The sequence below is a fragment of the Bombyx mandarina genome, chromosome 03 (assembly GCF_030267445.1).
Source record: "Bombyx mandarina strain Sakado chromosome 03, ASM3026744v2".
NCBI lineage: Eukaryota > Metazoa > Arthropoda > Insecta > Lepidoptera > Bombycidae > Bombyx > Bombyx mandarina.
The window spans coordinates 13,252,402-13,273,967 of NC_143210.1; the positions used below are offsets into that span (position 1 = coordinate 13,252,402).

Sequence of the window (21,566 nt, forward strand, 5' to 3'; positions counted from 1 at the left end):
AAGAATTTTGAATTTAGCCACTTCAATTTTAAAAGCGCGTTATGTGGATGTACTATGTATAATATTATGTGCAGTTTATTTCCCAAGTAAATATATGTAGTTTAAAAACTAAAAAATCACAATTAAATAGTTTATTGTAAACTCAAAATTTTTGTATTGCCTTCGTTCCATAATGTTTGTACAAAATTTCAAGTGGATCTGTGTGCTTGGTGAGAGTTTTTTGACGTTTTCGATAGCGTAAAAGTTAACTCAAATTTTTATGGAGTCGAATCAGCACCCTTAGCGGCAAACGTAGGCAAACGTTCCGACTCCATACAAATTTGAATTAACGCTATTTACTGGTGGTAAGACCTCTTGGGAGTCCACACGGGTAGGTACCACCACCCCGCCTATTTCCACGGTGAAGCAGTAATGCGTTTCGGTTTGAAGGGTGAGACAGCCGTTGTAACTATACTTGAGACCATAGAACTTATATCTCATGGTGGGTGGCGCATTTACGTCGTAGATGTCTATGGGCTCCAGTAACCACTTAACACCAGGTGGGCTGTGAGCTCGTCCACCCATCTAAGCAATAAAAAAAAAAAACGCTTAAAACTCGGACTTAGCACACAGATGTCTTGAAATCGGTGATAATGACGTTCAAAGATTCTGTCATGATAACAACGTTTCCGAATTGTATCTTTCAAGTAACCAGAAGAAGATAAGATAAAAGACTTCGTCAAATAATTTGTTCAAAGATTATAGCCGAGATAAACAATAATCTTATATACCTAGTCAGGTCATAAATTCTGTCACATGTTTAATGTAAAATAATTGAAACAAGTTTATTCATTATGTAACCATTCATATACCAAAATGAACTTAACAAAACATAGATTCTTATGACACTAAAGTTTATTCAAAATGACCTCAGTGATTTTGAATACAGGCCTTCAATCTGCGCGGCCAGTCGTCTATCGCAGCACGAACGAGGTCCATGTCAATATCGGCGGCTGCCTTAATCAAGGATGTCTTAAGTGACTCCAAATTGGGATGAGGCTTGAGCACGCCTTTTCCTCCAAGTGTTGCCATATCTTGTAATCTAACGGATTCAAATCTGGACTGGAGGAGGGCCAGTCTTCGTGCCGGATGAAGTCGATTTCACGCGCCGCCAGCCAGTCTTGTGTGCTCTTCGCTCTATGAGCTGGCGCCGAATCTTGTTGGAATACCCAGTGCCTGTTATTGAACATGGTATGAGAAACAGGTTCCACAAGGTTCGTCAGGACTGTATTTTGATACACAACTGCATTCGTTTTTACACCTTTCTCACAAAAATGTACCTCTGTTAAGCCCGATTAAGAAACTCCCAACCATACCATTAACGAGGATGGAAAATGACCTCGTTGGACACGCGGAATACGGTTGCTCGCTTCTTCACTACTGTGTGCGTACACCTTATCATTTTGTTTGTTGTAGCTCTCTTCTACGGTAAAAATGTTTTCATCCGAAAAAAGAATTTCCCGATATTTTTTTCCCGCGTACCGCTTCAACAAAGCGCGGCATCTCTTCAGTCTCAGGTCCATTAGACGAGCATTCAAACGATGTCCTGTTTTTCTTCGATATGCCCGAAGCCCTAAGTCTTCATTTAACACCCTTTTCACCGTGGTTCTGCTTAAACCCATCTGAAGGGCCAACAGTTACTGCTTACTTTTGGGATTTCTTTGAATTCGCGCCTTCACAGCTTTTATCACTGCTAGAGTCCTAACAGACCGAGGGCGAATTTTTATATAAAAATTTAGATCTTTTATTTATCGACTGAGGCACTACGAAGTCTGCCGGGTCAGCTAGTACTATAATAAAAAAAACTACACAAGAAACCGTATTAAAGTGATCTTTTAAATAAAATACACTAACTTACTTTGCTTCTTTTTTAATTGTGCTAGTAAGTTTGCGATGATTCCATCGTCTTGATGTCGCTCGTGAGGTCGGTGAGTACGGTTTACACAATATGTACATATTTTCGAAAAAAAAATTACCTGCCTATTAAATTTGAACATGGTAATAGTCCCATCTTCTATCTTTATATTGTTACGCGCTGGGGTTCGGGATAAATAAATGTTCCAACGAAGTACAACTAAAAGTGTATTATCACATAGAACACTTACTTCACAAGCACTTTAAAATTATCAATTCGTCTGTCAAATATGTTAGGCTTTTTGGCGAGAGGGAACGCGAGGAGTGAAGTTGTGTGATTTGTTTTATTTTGTCTAGTTAGTGTTTCTTCAGGTTTAAATGTGTAATAACGGTGGTTTATTAACTTTTTAGTATCTGTGAAAGTGCACAAATGTGGGAAAATGAAACAAAGCCGCTGGACGTAACTTCTCGGGATCCTCCAAAAAGTCCACTGAACAAATCTCAGTACATGAGTACCGTTTTACTGAGATTAAATGTCATCCCAATATCATCTAATTTAATTTCATTCCAGTTGGTTAGTGTCTCAAATTAATCATCTTCATTTCATTTCATTTCATTTCACACCTTAATATCATTTTTCAAAAAATTAAGAATATAAATTAACATAAGACATGACCTAAAGGTAGTTAGGGAAACCGCGACCGAACCTCCAAGCTGTGTCCTATGCCTTAAGCAAGGGCACCCCGCGAATTACCGTGGATGTCCTAGGGCTCCGCGAAAACGTCCGACCCACCCAGCCCCCCGTACCGTCGGCCCAAAGACTTCGGTGCCTTCAGCACCGAAACCCGCCTTCGTACCGGCTGCGGTTCCCACCGTCTCGGCGTGGAATAAACCGCTGCCGTATACGAGGTCGGGAACACAAACCGCACCCCAGCCCCCGCTCGCGACACGTCCCGCGCCGCAGCCCCTGCTCGCACCTCCCCCCGCGCCCGCGTACCGTCCCCCGCAACCCTCAGCCGTCAACGACTTCACGCTCGTGCGCGACTTCGTCACGGCGGTCAACTTCGACCGTCTGCGATCGTTCGCAGACGCGATGCGAAGGGCGGTAAACCCCGAACAACGGCTCGCGGCCGCGTTCGAATACATGGACGTTTACGAGTCCGTGGCCCGTACTTTCTAAAATCACCGGTAATCAATGGCGCAAAACGCTAGAGAGAAACCATATTCCCTTACGTTAGCATTCTACAATGCTAACGGACTCGCGCGACAACGCGATCAAATTTACGAATTCCTCCGCGACAATCTTGTAGATATTCTGCTAGTGCAGGAGACCTGCCTGAAGCCCTCGCGTCGTGACCCGAAAGTCGCGAATTACGTCATGGTTAGGAATGACAGACTCACCGCCTCCAAAGGCGGGACTGCCATTTACTATAGGCGGGCCCTGCACGTTGTTCCTCTCGATACCCCCTCGCTCTCACATATCGAGGCGTCAGTGTGCCGTATCTCGCTGATGGGACACCAGCCGATCGTCATCGCATCCGTTTATCTCCCCCCGGACAAGCCCCTTCTGAGCAGTGACATCGAGTCACTGTTCGGCATGGGAGACTCCGTCATCCTGGCAGGCGATTTAAATTGCCACCACACTAGGTGGAACTGCCACAGTTCAAACATAAACGGTAGGCGTCTCGACGCGTTTATAGACGACCTTACCTTCGAAGTAGTCGGTCCCCCAACTCCAACATGTTATCCGTATAACATCGCGCTCCGTCCGAGCACTATAGACCTGGCACTGCTGAGGAACGTAACTCTGCGCTTGCGTTCCATCGAAGCAATGTCAGAGCTCGACTCAGACCACCGACCTGTCGTTATGCAGCTCGGTCGCCCCCACAACCCAGTCACAGCTACGAGCACCATGGTGGACTGGAAGAAGCTGGGCAAATGCTTAGCCGATGCCGCTCCACCAATACTCCCCTGCGGCCCGGATTCAACTCCATCCCCCGAGGACACAGTCGAATCCATAAACATCATCACGGATCACATCTCTTTCGCGATCATAAGATCCTCAAAAGAAGTCGATGTGGAGGATAGCTTTCACCGCATCAGACTGTCCCCCGAACTTAGGAACCTCCTAAGAGTTAGAAACGCGGCAATCCGGGCCTACGATCAACTTCCCACGCACTCAAGCCGGATTCGGATGCGTCGTCTACAGCGGGATGTAAAATCTCGCCTAAGCGACGCCCGAAATGAGAATTGGGATAGTTACTTAGAAGGACTCGCGCCCTCTCATCAAGCATACTGGCGACTAGCAAGGACTCTCAAGTCCGAAACTACCGCTACTATGCCTCCTCTCGTACGCCCTTCAGGCCAACCACCGGCTTTCGATGACGATGACAAGGCAGAGTTGCTGGCCGATGCACTGCAGGAGCAGTGCACCACCAGCACTCAATACGCGGACCCCGAACACTCGAGGCAGTCGACAGGGAGGTCGAGCGCAGAGCTTCCCTGCCACCCTCGGACGCGTTACCCCCCATTACCTCTGACGAAGTTAGAGAAGTAATAGATAACCTTCAACCTAAGAAGGCACCCGGCTCCGACGGCATCCGCAACCGCGCGTTAAAACTCTTACCAGTCCAACTGATAACAATGTTGGCTACCATCTTAAATGCCGCTATGACGCACTGCATCTTTCCGGCGGTGTGGAAAGAAGCGGACGTTATCGGTATACACAAGCCGGGCAAACCGAATAATGAAACCGCTAGTTACCGTCCGATTAGTCTCCTCCCAGCGATAGGCAAAATTTACGAACGACTCCTTCGGAAACGCCTCTGGGACCTCGTTACCGCGAATAAAATTCTAATAGACGAGCAGTTTGGATTCCGCGCCAAACACTCGTGCGTACAACAAGCGCAACGCCTCACGGAGCACATCTTAATAGGGCTAAATAGGCGTAAACAAATCCCGACCGGCGCCCTCTTCTTCGATGTAGCGAAGGCGTTCGACAAAGTCTGGCACAACGGTTTGATCTACAAACTGTACAACATGGGAGTGCCAGACAGACTCGTGCTCATCATACGAGACTTCTTGTCGAACCGTTCGTTTCGATATCGAGTAGAGGGAACTCGTTCTCGTCCCCGTCATCTGACTGCCGGAGTCCCGCAAGGCTCCGCACTCTCCCCGTTACTATTTAGTTTGTATATCAACGATATACCCCGGTCTCCGGAGACCCATCTAGCGCTCTTCGCCGATGACACGGCTATCTATCTACTACTCGTGTAGGAAGATGTCGTTGCTTCATCGGCGACTCCAGACCGCAGTAACCACCATGGGACAGTGGTTCCGGAAGTGGCGAATAGACATTAACCCCACGAAAAGCACAGCGGTGCTATTCAAAAGGGGTCGCCCTCCGAATACCACTTCGAGCACCCCACTCCCCAATAGGCGCGTAAACACCTCCGCCGTTAGCCCCATCACTCTCTTTGACCCGCCACGTAAATTTTCCGTCCCCACGTAAAAACGGTACGCGATCGCGCCGCGTTTATACTAGGACGACTCTACCCAATGCTTTGTAGACGAAGCAAACTGTCCCTCCGTAACAAGGTAACCCTCTACAAAACTTGCATACGCCCCGTCATGACGTATGCAAGCGTAGTGTTCGCTCACGCGGCCCGCACCACCTTGAAACCCCTTCAGGTTATACAATCCCGATTCTGCAGGATAGCCGTCGGAGCACCATGGTTCCAGAGGAACGTGGACCTCCACGATGACCTGGAGCTCGACCCCGTCAGTAAGTATCTACAGTCGGCATCGCTGCGCCACTTTGAGAAGGCGGCACGACATGAGAACCCTCTTGTCGTGGCCGCCGGAAACTACATACCCGATCCTGTAGAGCGTTTGGTAAACCGTCGACGTCGCCCAAAGCACGTCATCACGGATCCTCCTGATTCATTAACGGTGCTTTTAGGCAATACAAGCACCGGTCACCGTCCCCGCCGAACCCGTCGCTTGCGACGAAGGGCTCGACGAGCGAATTAACCCACAGACACAGCCCACTGAGTTTCTCGCCGGATCTTCTCAGTGGGTCGCGCTTCCGATCCGGTGGTAGATTCTGCGAAGCACTGCTCTTGCTAGGGCGGTGTTAGCAATTCTCCGGTTTGAGCCCCGCGAGCTCACCTACACAAGCTAGGGTACGCTGAAATAGCCTCTCAAGGGTATCAGCATAGGTAGGGAAAAAGAAAAAAAAAAAAAAAAAAAAACCTAAAGGTATTAGTTACCGGGTCATAAAAAACACTAAAAATTAAATAATCAAATATCTTAAGCCCTCGTCAAACAGAACGGAGTTGGAACGTTAGCCTGCGTTTGCCGCTAGGGGCGCTGTTCCAACTGCATACAAATTTGATTTAGCTATCGAAAACGTTAGAAAACTGGCAATAAGCACACTGTAGCTACAAATAAATAATACGTCTCGCTTTCAAGAACAATATCCGACTAATGAAGCGGTGTACACGACTTTTAAGCACCGCCTACTTGGACACGACTTTTGTTGGGTTATTTTTAGAGCGCAGTTACGTTTCCTGACATATTATTTATTCGTAGCACTGTAGATTTAAATGGTAAGTTCGGAAATGAGATCGGAAATGAAAATGTTCGAATAGGTGTTTTTGTTTTTAGCCCTTAATCGAGAATCAAAGCTGAAATTGTATGTTTAATGGCCGCTTGACCGAAAAGGCAGTCTTTAGGAGTCACACGCTGAAAAATAAATTTTGTCTCCAGGCCAAGAATGTCCGGAAAACACTGAGGTCGTTGACTTCCCCTGCCCAAGAACGTGCGATGATCCATATGGCGAAAACACTTGCCTAACAGGAATACAAGGAAGGTGCCATTGTAAAGGCGGACTCGTTTTCAATTCGGACAATGTCTGTGTCCCTATATTCGAATGTTAATTAAATAAATAAATAAGTATTTACTAACAATCACGCCACGTTAACTGGTCCCGTGCTAAGTTCGTAAAGAACTTGTGTTACAAGTACCAGATAACGGATATAAATGTAAGATTTTTATTATACACATACATATATTTAATATACATCCATAACCCTGGAAAAGACATTTATATTTATCATACAAATATCTTCACTTGGCGGGATTCGAACCCGCGACCCCCTTGTGTAGTGACCATGTCACTTACCACTACACCAGACGGCCGTTTATATTGATTGGGCAATTGAATGGGCATCAGAAATGATTTTGAATTGTGGTTTTGAATAAAAAAATTTGAATTACAATAATGATTTGCTTTTACTTTTCGTGCTTAAAATCGATTTCCTTTATGTTAGATTGTAGTGGTAACCATGAAAATTTATAGCTTTTTTATATGATTTACCAACCCGCGCGAATATGTCCTGTCTCGCCTATTTCTGCCGCAAAGATAGGTAGGCGGTGAAGGGTGGATCAACTGAGAAAAGACACCCGACAGTCGTCGTGGCCTAACGGATAAGACGTCCGGTGCATTCGTGTTGAGCGCGATGCACCGGTGTTCGAATCTCAGGCGGGCACCAATTTTTCTAATGAAATACGTACTAAACAAATATTCACGATTGACTTCCACGGTGAAGGAATAACATCGTATGAAACCCGCAAAATTATAATTTGCGTAATTACTGGTAGTAGGACCTCTTGTGAGTCCGCGCGGGTAGGTACCACCACCCTGCATATTTCTGCCGTGAAGCAGTAATGCGTTTCGGTTTGAAGGGTGGGGCAGCCGTTGTAACTAAACTTGAGACCTTAGAACTTATATCTCAAGGTGGGTGGCGCATTTACGTTGTGGATGTCTATGGGCTCCAGTAACCACTTAACATCAGGTGGGCTGTGAGCTCGTCCACCAATCTAAGCAATAAAAAAAAGAGATATTTCGACCTCATGTCCCGAGGTGGGTGGTAGCACTTAAAACGTGGGTTTGTGTTCGTTTGTCATTCAAAGCAAAAACAGAGTATTTCAAATAATCTTTATCATAGTGTTTGTTACGCGTTAAGGCTTGGGATATATGAAACTTTCACCGAAGTACAAGTTAAACTCTAACATCTACATCACTTATGGTGTACTACACTGGCGCTGCTTCGCTTTGGCAGGTACCACCACCCTACCTATTTCTGCTATGAAGCAGTAATGCGGTTTAAAGGGCGGGGCAGCCGTTGTACTGTTAACAGTGAGACCTTACTACTCATGTCTCAAGGTGGGTGGCTTCATTTACGTTGAAAATGTCTATGGGCTGCGGTAACCACTTAACACAGAAGGTGGGCCGTGAGCTCGTCCACCCATCTATGCAATAAAAAAAAATGTTGGTTTGCTATTAATATGTTTTTTTTTGTTTTCATATTCTTTTTAGGCGAAAATTTTATATCCAAAATCGATCTACTTTGTAAATAGAGACAAATTGAATTCTTTAAGTATGTAACATAGACATACACACTTATACTCTACGATGTGAACAAAATTCCTTTCCGTTATATATATTATAACAATGTTTCATAATATAATTTTTAACACTACAAGTCCGACTGGCGGGGCTTTTGTGAGTTTTTGTGAGTTCGTTGTTCCGGGCTGTTGGCGAAGATGATATAGAAATAATGTTTACACTGATTTTGTATGAGGTTTTAATATAAAAAAGCGACACAATAACTAACATAAAATACAAAATGAGTTGAGAATCGTACAGTTAAACTAAGACTCGCAATATTTTTCTGGTCGTCGTCGCGCGCGCTGAGGGCGTGTGTTTTCGCGCTCAGAGAGCTCTGTTTCAGCGGGCGGTAAGGCGGCGGCGGGGGCGGTATCGCACGTTCGGAAATTACGTTCCGTTATAAATTGAAATAAAACCAACTTATTGACATCTTTCATTTATTCAACCATAAAATTACACAATATTAAGTTAACGAAAAATAAATGAAAAATATTAATATTCAAAGGCACAAATTAATTTTAAGTACCTAAAACGGCCAACTACGAAGAAACCCTTAGAAATTAATAATATATGTAGAATTTACAGTAAATGAATACATATTTTTGAACATCATTTATAAATGAGTCCTACAGTTTATATAAATTTATATAAATCCTGTATATTTGTAAACGCAAAACCGTTTTGAAAATCCTTTCATATAAAAATTTTCAAAGTACCCAAAACCTTAAATAGCCATCTATTTTTTGGCACGCTACTACACGACTAAGTAAATACAACTTATAAAATCTAAATATAGGTACATAGGAACAATTATATGTAACTTGATTTGCATTTTATTTACATTTATTTACACGGTTAAATGACTTAAATATTAAAAAAAATATATGTTTTATAAAGTTCGATAAAAAAAGTGTCTTTTATTACAAAATATTAATTTATTTATCTGTAAATGACAGCATGCGATTTTATCATTAACACACATATATAATAATAAGAACGCGGCGTTAGATTATTATAGTACATTTGTTTTTTTTATCAAAACCTTATTGAAATGGAACATTCTCAAACATTTCGTGCGCTAAAAAAATTATAATAATTAAGATTTCTAAATTATAAAAACACTATCTCGGTATCTCTTTCTTCTAATTCAAGAAATGAACTAAATGTACACACCATAATGTATTTCAAAAATATTTTGATTTCATACTTTTAAATTTCATGTTCTCTTTTTAATTCTTTTAAAACTAACTGGCAATGGCGGGCAGTTTTTTTTCGTTTGTTTTTACGATAATCATAATTTAACTAAAAATACACAGATTATGTATGTACTTATTTTTTCGTTTTTGTAATCCGATCACTTACTAGGCTATTTCGGATATATCAAGCCTTTTTTTGATTATCGTAAACAAATCCAATGATTATAATGTATTTTAAACTAGGATTTTTATTTGGTCGTCGCTCCATTGGTCCAGTGCGTAGTGATTTTGGCGCTTGGACCACGGGGTCCGGGTTCGGCCCGGCCAGTCTGATTTCTTCAGATATTCGACATCCGGGGTGGAGATGTGAATTTCTTGTTTCATACGTACCCCGTAATGCCAGACTTAGGGCTATTATCGATCCAACGTTGGATCAACATAGCTAATTTTTACCTATCACAGTAGATTGGGGGGATAGAGACTAGAGTTAGAATAGGGACAAATCTGGGATGTCACAATACATTTGTGGAGTTGTTAGATTTAACTTTGTTGAAGTGAAAATGATTTTTATTTAGTGTTTAAGTATATTAAATAGTTTAATTTAGTCATCAAAGGTTTGTAACTCATTAAAGATATTAAAAAGTTAATTATCTAAAGTTAGGTACCTACCTGACAACTAAATAGTGCCAGCCCTATTGAAAAACTCTATTGCTCCCATACGTAACCGATTCACCCCAAAGCCAAGGCGAATCGGGTTATGCTGTTTTTTTTCCAGTTTTTATGTATATTTAGTAATGAACGATGTACAATAACTATGAAAATTGTATATAAAATTTAAGACTCCGGAACCATTTTAATCTCAATTTTATTGGTATGACCCTAAGAAAATCCATTGAAATTTTGTGTTGGATTTGGAAAGGGTCCCGATCCCCTCAATCTACGGTACATCATAAACATAAGGTTCATCCTGCACATAACGCGGATCCCACTAACCAACCTCACCTATTAATGTCAGATTGTTTTCGAAATTGCGAGTTGGACCGATAATTTTATGAACACTCCTCACTGGAGCGTGTCGGCGGGCGCGGTGGCGAGTGCGGCGGGTTGATGATACATTAACATTTTGACGAGTCGGACGCTCATGCCCAGTCGGACTGTTTCAAAATCTCGAATGGGACCGTCCACCCGATAATGTTATGAACACTCACTCACTGGAACGTGTCGGCGGGCGCGGTGGCTTGCGCGGCGGGTTGATGATACATTAACATTTTGATGAGTCGGACGCTCATCCCCAGTCGGACTGTTTCAAAATTTCGAATGGAACCGTCCACCCGATAATGTTATGAGCACTCACTCACTGAATGGTGTCGGCGGGGGCGGCGGCGAGCGCGGCCAGTGCGGCGCGGCCGGCGCTGGCGTACTCGCGTCCGGAGCGGGGCCGGGCGCAGTGCCTCTCGGCGGCGGCGTCGCACGAGCTGAACGAAGAGACGGACAGCGACTCCATGTAGTCCGAGGTGTCGGAGGCGCCGCTGGACGTGCTCTTGTTGGTGAGCTGGCTGTGGCGCGCGCTGGCGTCGCCCTCCGCTGCGGACACGAGACATTCTCATATATTTTATTGATCACTCCCAAGCACACTGGTGGAGCGGTCTACCGGTCAGCCGAAATACGAGTTGGAATTGCCGTTATATGCAGATGTAATCATCTACCCGTCTTTTTTTTATTGCCCTTGTAGGCAGACGAGCATACGGCCCACCTGATGGTAAGTGGTTACCGTCGCCCATGGACTTCAGCAATGCCGGGGGCAGAGCCAAGCCGCTGGTTACCGCTTAATACTCTCCATAAGCCTCTTTTAAAGAAGAACATGTCATAACGTTCGGGAAACACTGTGGAGGGGTGATTCCATAGCCGGATGGTACGTGGCGTCATCTGGTGGCTTACGGTTCTGACTGCAGTAACGTAGAGTCGGGGTTTGATTATCGGTCATTGTCTACATTTTTGGGAACGGTTCAAATACAGGGTGTGCTTATTTTGTTGATGAAGGCGACGGGAAGCCATATTAAGGGGACCGCGGACTGAATTATATTGAATTAGCGGTTGCTCATTTAAGGCAAGGCTGAACGGCTGGAAGGTTGAACGGGTGAACGAGCTCACAGACCTCTTGGTATTAAGTGGTTACCAAAGTCCATAAATATCACAAGTTGACAATCCGTCACCTAGCTTGAGACGTGAGACCTTAGTTATACAACAACTACTCTTGACAGTAATGCTTTGCAATAGATAGAGGGTCAAAGTAGGTATAATTAGTATATATGCATAATATAGTAGATAAGGGACACTTCCAGGATATGTAAGGGGGGTGACTAAGTCCACTTCTTGACGTTTCGTATGACATCTTATCATCGTGAGAACAGAATGCTCACCGTTCCTCTTCTTCCTCCTGGTCAGAGTGTCGGCGTCGCACGAGCCAGCCCTGGTCAGGGTGGCCACCTCGTCGAACTGGAACGTTAGGTTCTTGAGCGGGTCCGAGGAGTTGGACTTGACAATCGTCTCCTGCGCCGGGGCGGGGCCCCTCCGCGTCTGTTTACTCTTCAGGTGCTTCTTCACGGACTTGGAGTTGGTCACCGGCGTTTCAAACTCAAAATCACCTATTAAACACAGAATAGAGACCTCAGACAAACATTACCAACATTGCTTCGCGGTCGAAAAGCGGGGGGGGGGGACCGCGATGGCAATTTTCGGGTTCGATTTCCATTAACGTAACAGACAATACTGTGGAAATGCGACTTTGGAATGAGCTCTCCTCCACGGTGTTTCCCTAGCGCTATGACATATCCTTCTTCAAACGAGCATTGTGGAGAGCACTTAACGGTAGGCAGCGGTTTGGCTCTGCCCCTGGCATTGCTGAAATCCATGGGCGACGGTAACCACTCACCATCAGGTGGGCCGTATGCTCTCGTCTTTCTACAAGGGCAATACAAAAAAAATTCATAATCCCCTAATAATGCCAAAGTTATTGGAAAGTTAGTTTTCAGAAATCCTGCCTAAAAGTATTGACACCCGAGCGGTGGTGCGTGCGCGAGTTTCGTAAAAATAATTAAAATCGGTCTTGATTGACCTATATCATTCAAAACACTTTTGCAATAATATTCTAAAACTAACATTTTACATGAAACTAAACACGAACTTGCACCGCACGATATCGCACGTGTATCATAATAATTGTGTACGCGTGTATAGTCTATCATGAGCTTTGGCTACAAATGATGTCACATGTACTAAAATAATGTTCTACCGCGTTTTCAAGAAATATCGCGGGGTATGAATATTCTATATTGAAGCTTTTCGTGTCTAAATGGGTGATATGGGTGATATGGGCGAAATTCGCAATGGTAACCATTTAACAGCGATTGGACCGTGAATCTATTGGAAAGCATCGCAATGACGTCACAAGTTACAAAACGAGCCTTACCTTTGTGGTGCTTCAGCGAGCCGGTGGACACGCCGGAGTCGTTGGAGCTGGACGAGTCCCTGTTCTTGTCGGACTTGCTGGGCACGCTGGAGGACCGTCTTATCTTCACCGCGTCTCTGAACTTAGCCACGAGCGTATTCTCCGTCCTGGACTCTGATCCCTTGAACAGCCTGTCTTTGGACTCGACGATCTCCAATTTCTTGTATTGCAAGCCGCCGTTCATGTTATCAGTTTTACAGGTCCTCCTGAGCGCGATCGGCGTGAAGCACGAGCGGCTGCTGAGGCGGTCTTCGTCGTGTTTCTTCGTGAAGTCCACGGAGTTGGACCGGCGCGCGCCCAGCGTGGAGTCCGGGTCGGAGTGCGTGGGGTCCCGGTCGGAGTGCGTGGGGTCCGACACGTGGCTGGTCCGGCTCAGGTTGTCCGAGTAGTTCTTGTTGCTGTGGCTGGAGGAGCTGTTCTCCGCCGGCTCCATTTGCATGTAGTCGTCGTGGTCGTTGCCGTACTCCGTCTGGTGCACCGTGTTGTTCGTCGCCGTCGATATATCGTCGTCGTTCTCCGGTATGTCCTCGAGAGCGTCGAGCTCCTCCTGACTGAAGCCCGCGCTTCTCAGGATCTGTATGGAGCTTTCGAATTTTTCGAGGGTCGCGCTGAGGTCGACGTTGGCGTAGTTCCCGTAGTCGACGGGTTCGGGTTTGGCTGGTTCGATGTTGACGTAGTTGGCGGGTGGGTCGGCGCCTGGTCCGCAGCCGCACGGGCCCCCGACGAGACATTTCAGTTTCTTTGGTGTGTCGTACAGACTGGCGGAGTCGGAGCCGTCGGACGGGTGCTCCTGGAATATACATATTTATTGCTTAGATGGGTGGACGAGCTCACAGCCCACCTGGTGTTAAGAGGTTACTGGAGCCCATAGACATTTACAACGTGAATGCGCCACCCACCTTGAGATATAAGTTCTAAGGTCTCAGTATAGTTACAACGGCTGCCCCACCCTTCAAGTCGCAACGCATTACTGCTTCACGGCAGAAATAGGTGGGGTGGTGGTACCTATCCTGTTCTGGTGGGTTCTGATCATGGTTAAAGCCTTCCACTAATTTATTTGTCGCTTTCGTAATCCTAGATGTGCTAAGAATTAAAAGTACTAAGAAAGTTTTGGGTTTAGAGTATATTAATCAATACATGATTGAGCAAATCTCATTTTGCAAGATAACGTAAAATAAATAATAGTTTAAAAAAACTAACAAAATACGCTTTAATAGAAAATCCTACTAAAAAATAGAAAATAAATTTTAATAAATTTGAATAAAAAATAGTGTAAGAAATAATGCTTTTATTGGAAAAAAGCGTGGGGTGCTTTTCAGGATATTATCAAAATAACCCTTCTACTCATATCTGTTAATATTTTTTTTATAACTACTGATACCATACACCCCACGCTTTTTTTATTACAATAAAATCATTATTTCTTATACTATTTTTAATTCAAATTTATTAAAATTTGTTTTCTATTTTTTAGTTGGATTTTCTATAAAAGCGTATTTTGTTAGTTTTTTTAAACTATTATATTTTTTTCATTTGTTAGTTGAATTTCAATATTTTCAATATACTCAACTATTTTTTTTATATATTGAATTGTCATCGGTTCTTAATAAGTATACCAAATTTCGAGTTAATCCGACGTTTTGAAGGGGGTCAAAGTCATGTTCAAAGATTCCGTTACAAACATACATACGTCTGAAGCTAATAAAAGCGTATTAAAAATATACTCAATTATTTATTTATTTTTCACTTCCTCTCTGTTAATTTTTTCTCTTTATGCGTTATTTAAGCTTTCACTGACCTGTATCAATGGCATAGGAATTTTTGGCACGTCGTAGTTTTCGTAAGGTCCACTGAAGACCCTCTTCTTGCAGCAGCATGGCTTCTGTTGCCAGCACTGACAGCCGACCTTGGCGGGGATTGTGGGCGTGCAGCATCCCACGGGACTGGACCGCTTGGAGTCGAAGCTCTTGTCCAGGATGCAGGAGCCCCGCGGCACGCTGTATTCAGAAGCGCTCCCACTGGATCTGGAGTAAATCGAGGCTCTGTCCGAATCCGAACGCTTCTCCATAATGTTGTCCATGGTCCACACTGGAGACATGACGGAGCCTGGTGTGCACATCGTTGATGATCTGGAATGTGAAACTCATTTATTTGTTTTTGTAATAGACTATGCTTTATAGTAAATAAATATGGAGAAACAGATGAGTCAGTCTATGTTCGCAATTTGAGATAATAAATGGCTTATCCTACGTTCAGAGAGTGACTCGGTGGTACAGCAGTTATTGCTGGACTGAGGGTCGTGGGTTCTGTTGGAGTTTATATATGTAAGTAATGGCAGGCAACAGTTGTCACACGTGAAGTAACAGTTTTCGAATATTGGAATGTTTGTTTAAATGTTTAAAAACAGATGATTGTCTTCTCTTCATTAATGACTGGACTTCTCATCTAGACACGGACAGTGCAACATCTTAGGGTTTTATAAAAATAAAATATTGTAATAGTGTAATTGTTTATAAAGTGTTTGCAATATATATTAACCATGAAGCAGAGAGAGTGGATTAAGAGACATTTTTGTAACTTTACAGGACTTTACATTTCAATTAAAAACATCGAACTGCTGATGCTGATACCGAAGAGAGTTCACCTTTATTTACAAAGATAACTTTTTTATTGCTTAGATGGGTGGACGAACTCACAGCCCATCTGGTGTTAAGTGGTTACTGGAGCCGATAGACATCTACAACGTAAATGCGCCACCCACCTTGAGATATAAGTTCAGTCTCAGTATAGTTACAACGGATGCCCCGCCCTTCAAGCCGAAACGCATTACTGCTTCAAGGCATCAATAAGCAGGGTGGTGGTATCTACCCGTGCGGACTCACAAGACGTGCTACCACCAACAAATGAATGAATGTACGATAGAAGTTTTTATTTTATTTGTGAATTTGATTATAGAAAATGTTATTGATAATTGTGCCGAGGGCAACGTACCTGGTCAAATGACAGATTTTCCCGATGCAGCTCGAGCATCGCGGCAAGGACGTGGGCCTTCTGAACTTCTCCTCGTTGCCGTCCACGCTCGAGTCCAGGTCCGACAGGCAGTGCATGGTCTGGCTGGCCGGCCCCGCCCACGACGGCGACACCGACCTCATCGACGGGTGGAAGCACTCGTCCATGCACGAGCTTGTATCGGAGAAACGCTTTTCTGAAACTGTAAATCGCTTTTTTAAAATTATGTGGAATGATTAATGACGTAAAGGAAGATCTTCCACCGAGCGGGTGATATTTGCCAACAGACCGACGGTACGAATGTTGTTGTTCGGAACTTGCATATATCGACGCTTGAAAGACAAACATGACTAAGCGACAATAACTGCTCTGTACATAAATGATAGGCAATAACCATATCCGATTCGCAAAAAAACAATATTCTAGGTCTGTTAAAATAATTTCAATCCTACAGCTAGTTCGTTAAAATATAATTTTTTTCAGGTATTTCAACTTTAAATTAGTCTACTGTAAAGTTCACGCATTGTCGCTTAGTCACGTTTGCCTGTCAAGCGTCGATATGCAAGTTTATCTTGAAAATGTCGTAAGTGAGATTCAGGCATCTGTCAAATATCTTGCGTCCTACCCGCCACAATTACATATTTATTAGATTAGTATTCTTTTTTTGCTTAGGTGGTTGGAGGAGCTCACAGCCTACCTCATGTTAAGTGGTTACTGGAACCCATAGACATCTACAACGTAAATGCCGCCACCCACCTTGAGGTATGAGTTCTAAGGTCTCAGTATAGTTATAACGGCTGCCCACCCTTCAAACCGAAACGCATTACTGCTTCACGGCAGAAATAGTCAAGGTGGTGGTACCTATCCGTGCGTACTCACAAGAGCCCTACCACCAGTAATTACGCAAATTATAATTTTACGGGTGTAATTTTTAAGAATTGGGAGAGGAGCATAATATTAAATATTCCACGAATAGAAACCTTAATCGTTCGTGACAAAAAATTACGAGATTAAACCATAAAAGTAACTTAAAATATACGGAAGTAATTTCAATGTGCTTATAAACTTAGCCACAGTCAGAGCAGAGTGAGACAGATATAGAGCAAGTAATAAGCTCTGAGGTTGTCGTCAGGACCCTGAAACTGCGATACTTTAAGACAAATATTATTCTGCATGAAAACTAGCGACATCTTGTAGCGGATGCCCCTAAACTTATATGTTGTTAAAGTTAAGGCATTTAATTATTGTATAACTAAACATCGAACAACAACAGTTATAGACAAATTAATTAATTTTTTATCAATTTGTGGTTTATGAAAGTTTACAAAATCCTTCATTAAAAATAAAATATAGGATAGGTAATATGTTACTGCCATCTACAGGAGCAATGAAAAACTAATCGAAGCGAAGCCATCTAGTGGGCGACGCCCGTAAACATTTTTGTTGAGTGCTTGAGTTACTTATCAATAACTAATTTACGTGTATTAGGTATATAAGGTTGTCGTATTACCTGATCCACTTCTAGAAGCCATGCTGAGTCTAGATTGGGCGTCGTGACTGTAAATGTTGAGGAGTTCCGTCAGCTCGCGTCCTGCTTCGGCGGCAAACACAAATAGACCCTCGCCTTTACCGCACCGCGAGCCGCCCTCCACACAGAACCGCTTGTCGACGACGCCGTAACGTCTGTAATGGGATTCAGATTCATTATTTGATAATTGTAACCTCACATGTGATATGCAGATGCGTGCTATCTATACTAATATATAAATCTGCAGTGGTTTTTTTTTATTGCCCTTGTAGGCAAACGAGCGCACGGCCCACCTGATGGTGAGTGGTTACAGTCGCCCCTGGACGTCAGCAAATCCAAGGGGCATAGGCAAGCCGCTGCCTACCGTTAAGTACTCTCCACAAACCTCGTTTGAATAAGGACACGTTATAAAATTCATGTTATATTTTTTAAATCTTTTTTAAGACTCTGTACACATGATAAAAGGACGCTGCTTATAAAAAGTAAAGTAGAAATTTATTTATATAGGCCATGTTAATGAAGGGATAATAAAAAGGCAAAGTTATTCGAAAGGGATTCGCTGGAGAATGGATTGCAGTGTTCTCTGCGTATTTTTTTTATGTTTGAGAATTTACTGGTGGCCCGGAGGCCTTTCCAGTTTCACCAGGGCAGATGGACGAACAAAGGCTCAGCCAGGCGGGGTAGGATTTGCTAACAACTACCCAAGCGCCTCCAAAGGAGACCTAACAACTCAAGAGTAGCTGTTTCGCGAATGAATCTACTACCGGATCGGAATCGCGACCCGCTGAGAAGATCCGACGAGAAACTCAGCGGGCTGATGCTTAGGTTATGTTGCACGTCAAACTCTTTGCCGAGTTCGATGAGTACGGTTACCGGGGACCTCCTAGTATTAAAGCTAAAGGTGTCTAATGCAAGGGTTATTGGATCTGACGGATCCGTAAGGACGTGCCTCTGCCTATTAAACCCACACACTACGATCGCCCAAGTGTTAGATCATGGTAAGGCTTATTGTAAGCTTACGTAGCTCACGTGAAGCATTTCTTTCGGTAACAATTAATATTTAGACCTCATGTCTTAAAGTGAGTGACAAAAACACTTTTTATTAGTTATTAGGTTCATACAACTGGATAACACAGTAACATCATTATCCTGCCCTTCTCCCAGTCACCTGGGGTAGGCGCAACATGTTTTCTCCTTCCATACTCCTCTATCATATACAATTTCTTTGCTCACTCCCCTCTTACCCATATCGTCTTTCACACAATCCATCCATTTCTTCTTAGGTCTACCTCTTCCTCTATATCCTTCCACATTCATAGTTAACACTCTCTTACCAACCTCATTTTCATTTCGTCTCATCACATGTCCATACCAAACCAAACGCGCACTCCTCAGCTTCTCTGGATAACACAATAACATTTAATTTAAGTAGAAAAAATGAATACATGAAATGAAAAAAATACGATGTGAGCCGTGAGATCGAGCCAATATCATTGAAGGAAACATTCATAAATCAGACGGCACCTATACATGTTAGATCAGAAACAATTAACGTCTATTAATTAATTAAAACGAATGCGGGTGGCCAGGGAACTACAGACAGCAGACTAATAAACAAAACGACCGTTAAATTAATTAACTCATATCATTGCGTTGAGGGAAGAAGATTGATCGTCGTTGTACACTTCAACGAATTAAAAGTTCTTTATTATTCGATTTTAGTTCACAAAGTGTGGCGTCCTTTGCGATAATATATCGAAAGACATCAAAAAAACTGGTATACGCCCCGTCATGACTTTTTTTTTTCCTACCTAAGCTGATAGCCTTGAGAGGCTATTTCAGCGTAACCTTAACTAGTAGGTGAGCTCGAGGGGCTCAAACCTGACGACGCTGCTAACACTAACACTAGCAAGAGCCGTGCCTCGCAGAATCTACCACCGGATCGGAAACGCGACCCACTGAGAAAATCCGGCGAGAAACTCAGTGGGCTGTGTCTGAAGGTTAAATGACTTATACAAGTGTAGTGCTCGCTCGCAACAACTTGAAACCCCTTCAAATAGTACAATCCCGTTTTTGCAGGACAGCCGCCGGAGCCTCATGGTTCATCCGAAGCGTGGACCTCCACGACGATATGGACCTAGAGTGCATCAGTGAGCCATTTCGAGAAAGAGGCACGACACTACAAAACCTCTCATCGTGGCGGCCGGTAACTACATTCCCGATCCTGCGGACAGAATGGAAAGCAGTCGACGTCGCCCAAAACACGTAATTTCGGATCCTTCCGATCCACTAACTGTGCTTTTAGGTACCCCAAGCACCGGTCATCGTTCTCTTCGAACCCGTCGCTTGCGACGAAGGGCTCGGCGAGTAAATTAAGCCACAGACACAGCCCACTGAGTTTCTCGACGGATCTTCTCAGTGGGTCGCGTTTCCGATCCGGTAGTAGATTCTGAGAAGCACGGCTCTTGCTAGGGTTAGTGTTAGGAACGTCGCCAGATTTGAGCCCCTTGAGGTCATCTACTAGTTAAGGTTACGCTGAAATGTTCTCTCAAGACCATCAGTTTAGGTAGGAATACCTAACAAAAAACATCTTAAAAAACAACTGAGAGGGTGTGTTGTGAGCACATGGCGCTAGCATGAGCAGTGCTTCGTTGAATCTACCACCGGATCGGATTCACACCCCACAAAGATGACCCGGCGAGAAACTCAGTGGGCTATGCCTATGGGTTCTAAATATAATATACTAATTTCAGCTTTACGTTAAGGCAAGTAAGTGCAAAGCTGATCACAAAGATAGAATCGAAATTGGGCAAGTAGACGGATATCGCGGGAGTTCAGTAATAAAAAATTACAATTTACACCTTTGTTACAAGCTTGCATCAGCAAAAGTCGCGAGCAACTCAAATAATATTCAATTACCTTCTTAAAATGCGAACGAATTAAAATAATCTTTTACTCGCTCAAACAAAATAATTACAAAATAATTTATACCACTGACAATCTATACTTCTATACTAATATTATAAAGAGGAAATATTTGTTTGTTTGTTTGTTTCGAATAGGCTCCGAAACTACTGAACCGATTTGAAAAATTCTTTTTCCATTAGAAGCCGACATTGTCCCTGATGAACATAGGCTACTTTTTTTTATTTTATTTTTTATTTTTATTTTTTGGTTTCATGTGTGTTTTAATGTTTCCGAAGCGAAGCGAGAGCGGGTCGCTAGTCGTTTAGTAAAAACATAATAACGAAATCCAAACTTATAATCTTCAAATCTTATAAGTTTAAAAGCTGTTTTTTTTTCGTAGGCTCGTAATGTTGCTCCCTCTAAAACGATTACGTAAGAGAAATAGGAACTTCGCCGCCAAGTCCACACGCAACCACTGCATGCGATCATTCACCACGATAAGAGATTTGGTGAATTAAACAGGATAAGGAATTTGAAATTCAAAGTTCTCGATTCGATTTTATTACAGTGCTTACTCGTGTGGTGTAAGATTTTTTGTTTCATTTGTGTATCTATACTTGAGATCGGTAAAGAATACATTTTAAGACTGATTTGATGTTTTAGAGATGATCTTGTTTAGTAATAGATTTTATATTATTACTTTATATGTCAATTGCATCAAGAATATGTTCCGGATAGTACTTTAGTTGCGAGTATTATAAATAATAAAAGACGCATTAATTTCGATTAAATTTCAAAATAAAATTATGACTGATTCGATTTTTTTTATCTCATAACTTGAATTACTAACAACGTCGATTTTAAATCGATTTAAAATTCCGGTATCACGCCCGCCGCTGCGTATATTTTATGGCGCTTATTTTTTGACAGCTAACATTTCTAAACACGTGTCCAGCCAGGAAGTTGTTCGATCGTTTTTTTTTTTTTAAATTGTTAGAATTTGTGTTTTTTTTTGTCGGAGGTTTTATTCTGATTTAAGATTTTATTTGGGATCATAAAACCGTCGTTTGA

At 43.0% G+C, this 21,566-nt stretch overlaps 1 protein-coding gene and 1 long non-coding RNA gene across 3 annotated transcripts in view; one reads left to right on the top strand and one right to left on the bottom strand.

Moving 5' to 3' along the window:
- LOC114242401 (uncharacterized) overlaps nt 1-7,178 on the top strand; it is a 31,082-nt gene extending 23,904 nt beyond the window's left edge. Inside the window, exon 2 of the long non-coding RNA XR_016325352.1 lies at nt 6,664-7,178. This is a non-coding gene — a long non-coding RNA (uncharacterized LOC114242401). The remainder of the gene's footprint in view (nt 1-6,663) is intronic.
- A 1,592-nt stretch (nt 7,179-8,770) lies between these two features.
- Nucleotides 8,771-21,566, bottom strand: part of LOC114242390 (uncharacterized) — a 177,985-nt gene continuing 165,189 nt past the window's right edge. For both annotated transcript variants that reach the window (XM_028173528.2, XM_089738260.1), the window contains 6 exons: nt 17,571-17,743; nt 16,043-16,262; nt 14,850-15,180; nt 13,013-13,841; nt 11,964-12,188; nt 8,771-11,127 (listed from right to left, as the gene is read on the bottom strand). In XM_028173528.2, coding sequence (XP_028029329.2) covers nt 10,898-11,127; nt 11,964-12,188; nt 13,013-13,841; nt 14,850-15,180; nt 16,043-16,262; nt 17,571-17,743 — 2,008 coding nt within the window. In that variant the 3' untranslated portion in view covers nt 8,771-10,897. The remainder of the gene's footprint in view (nt 11,128-11,963; nt 12,189-13,012; nt 13,842-14,849; nt 15,181-16,042; nt 16,263-17,570; nt 17,744-21,566) is intronic.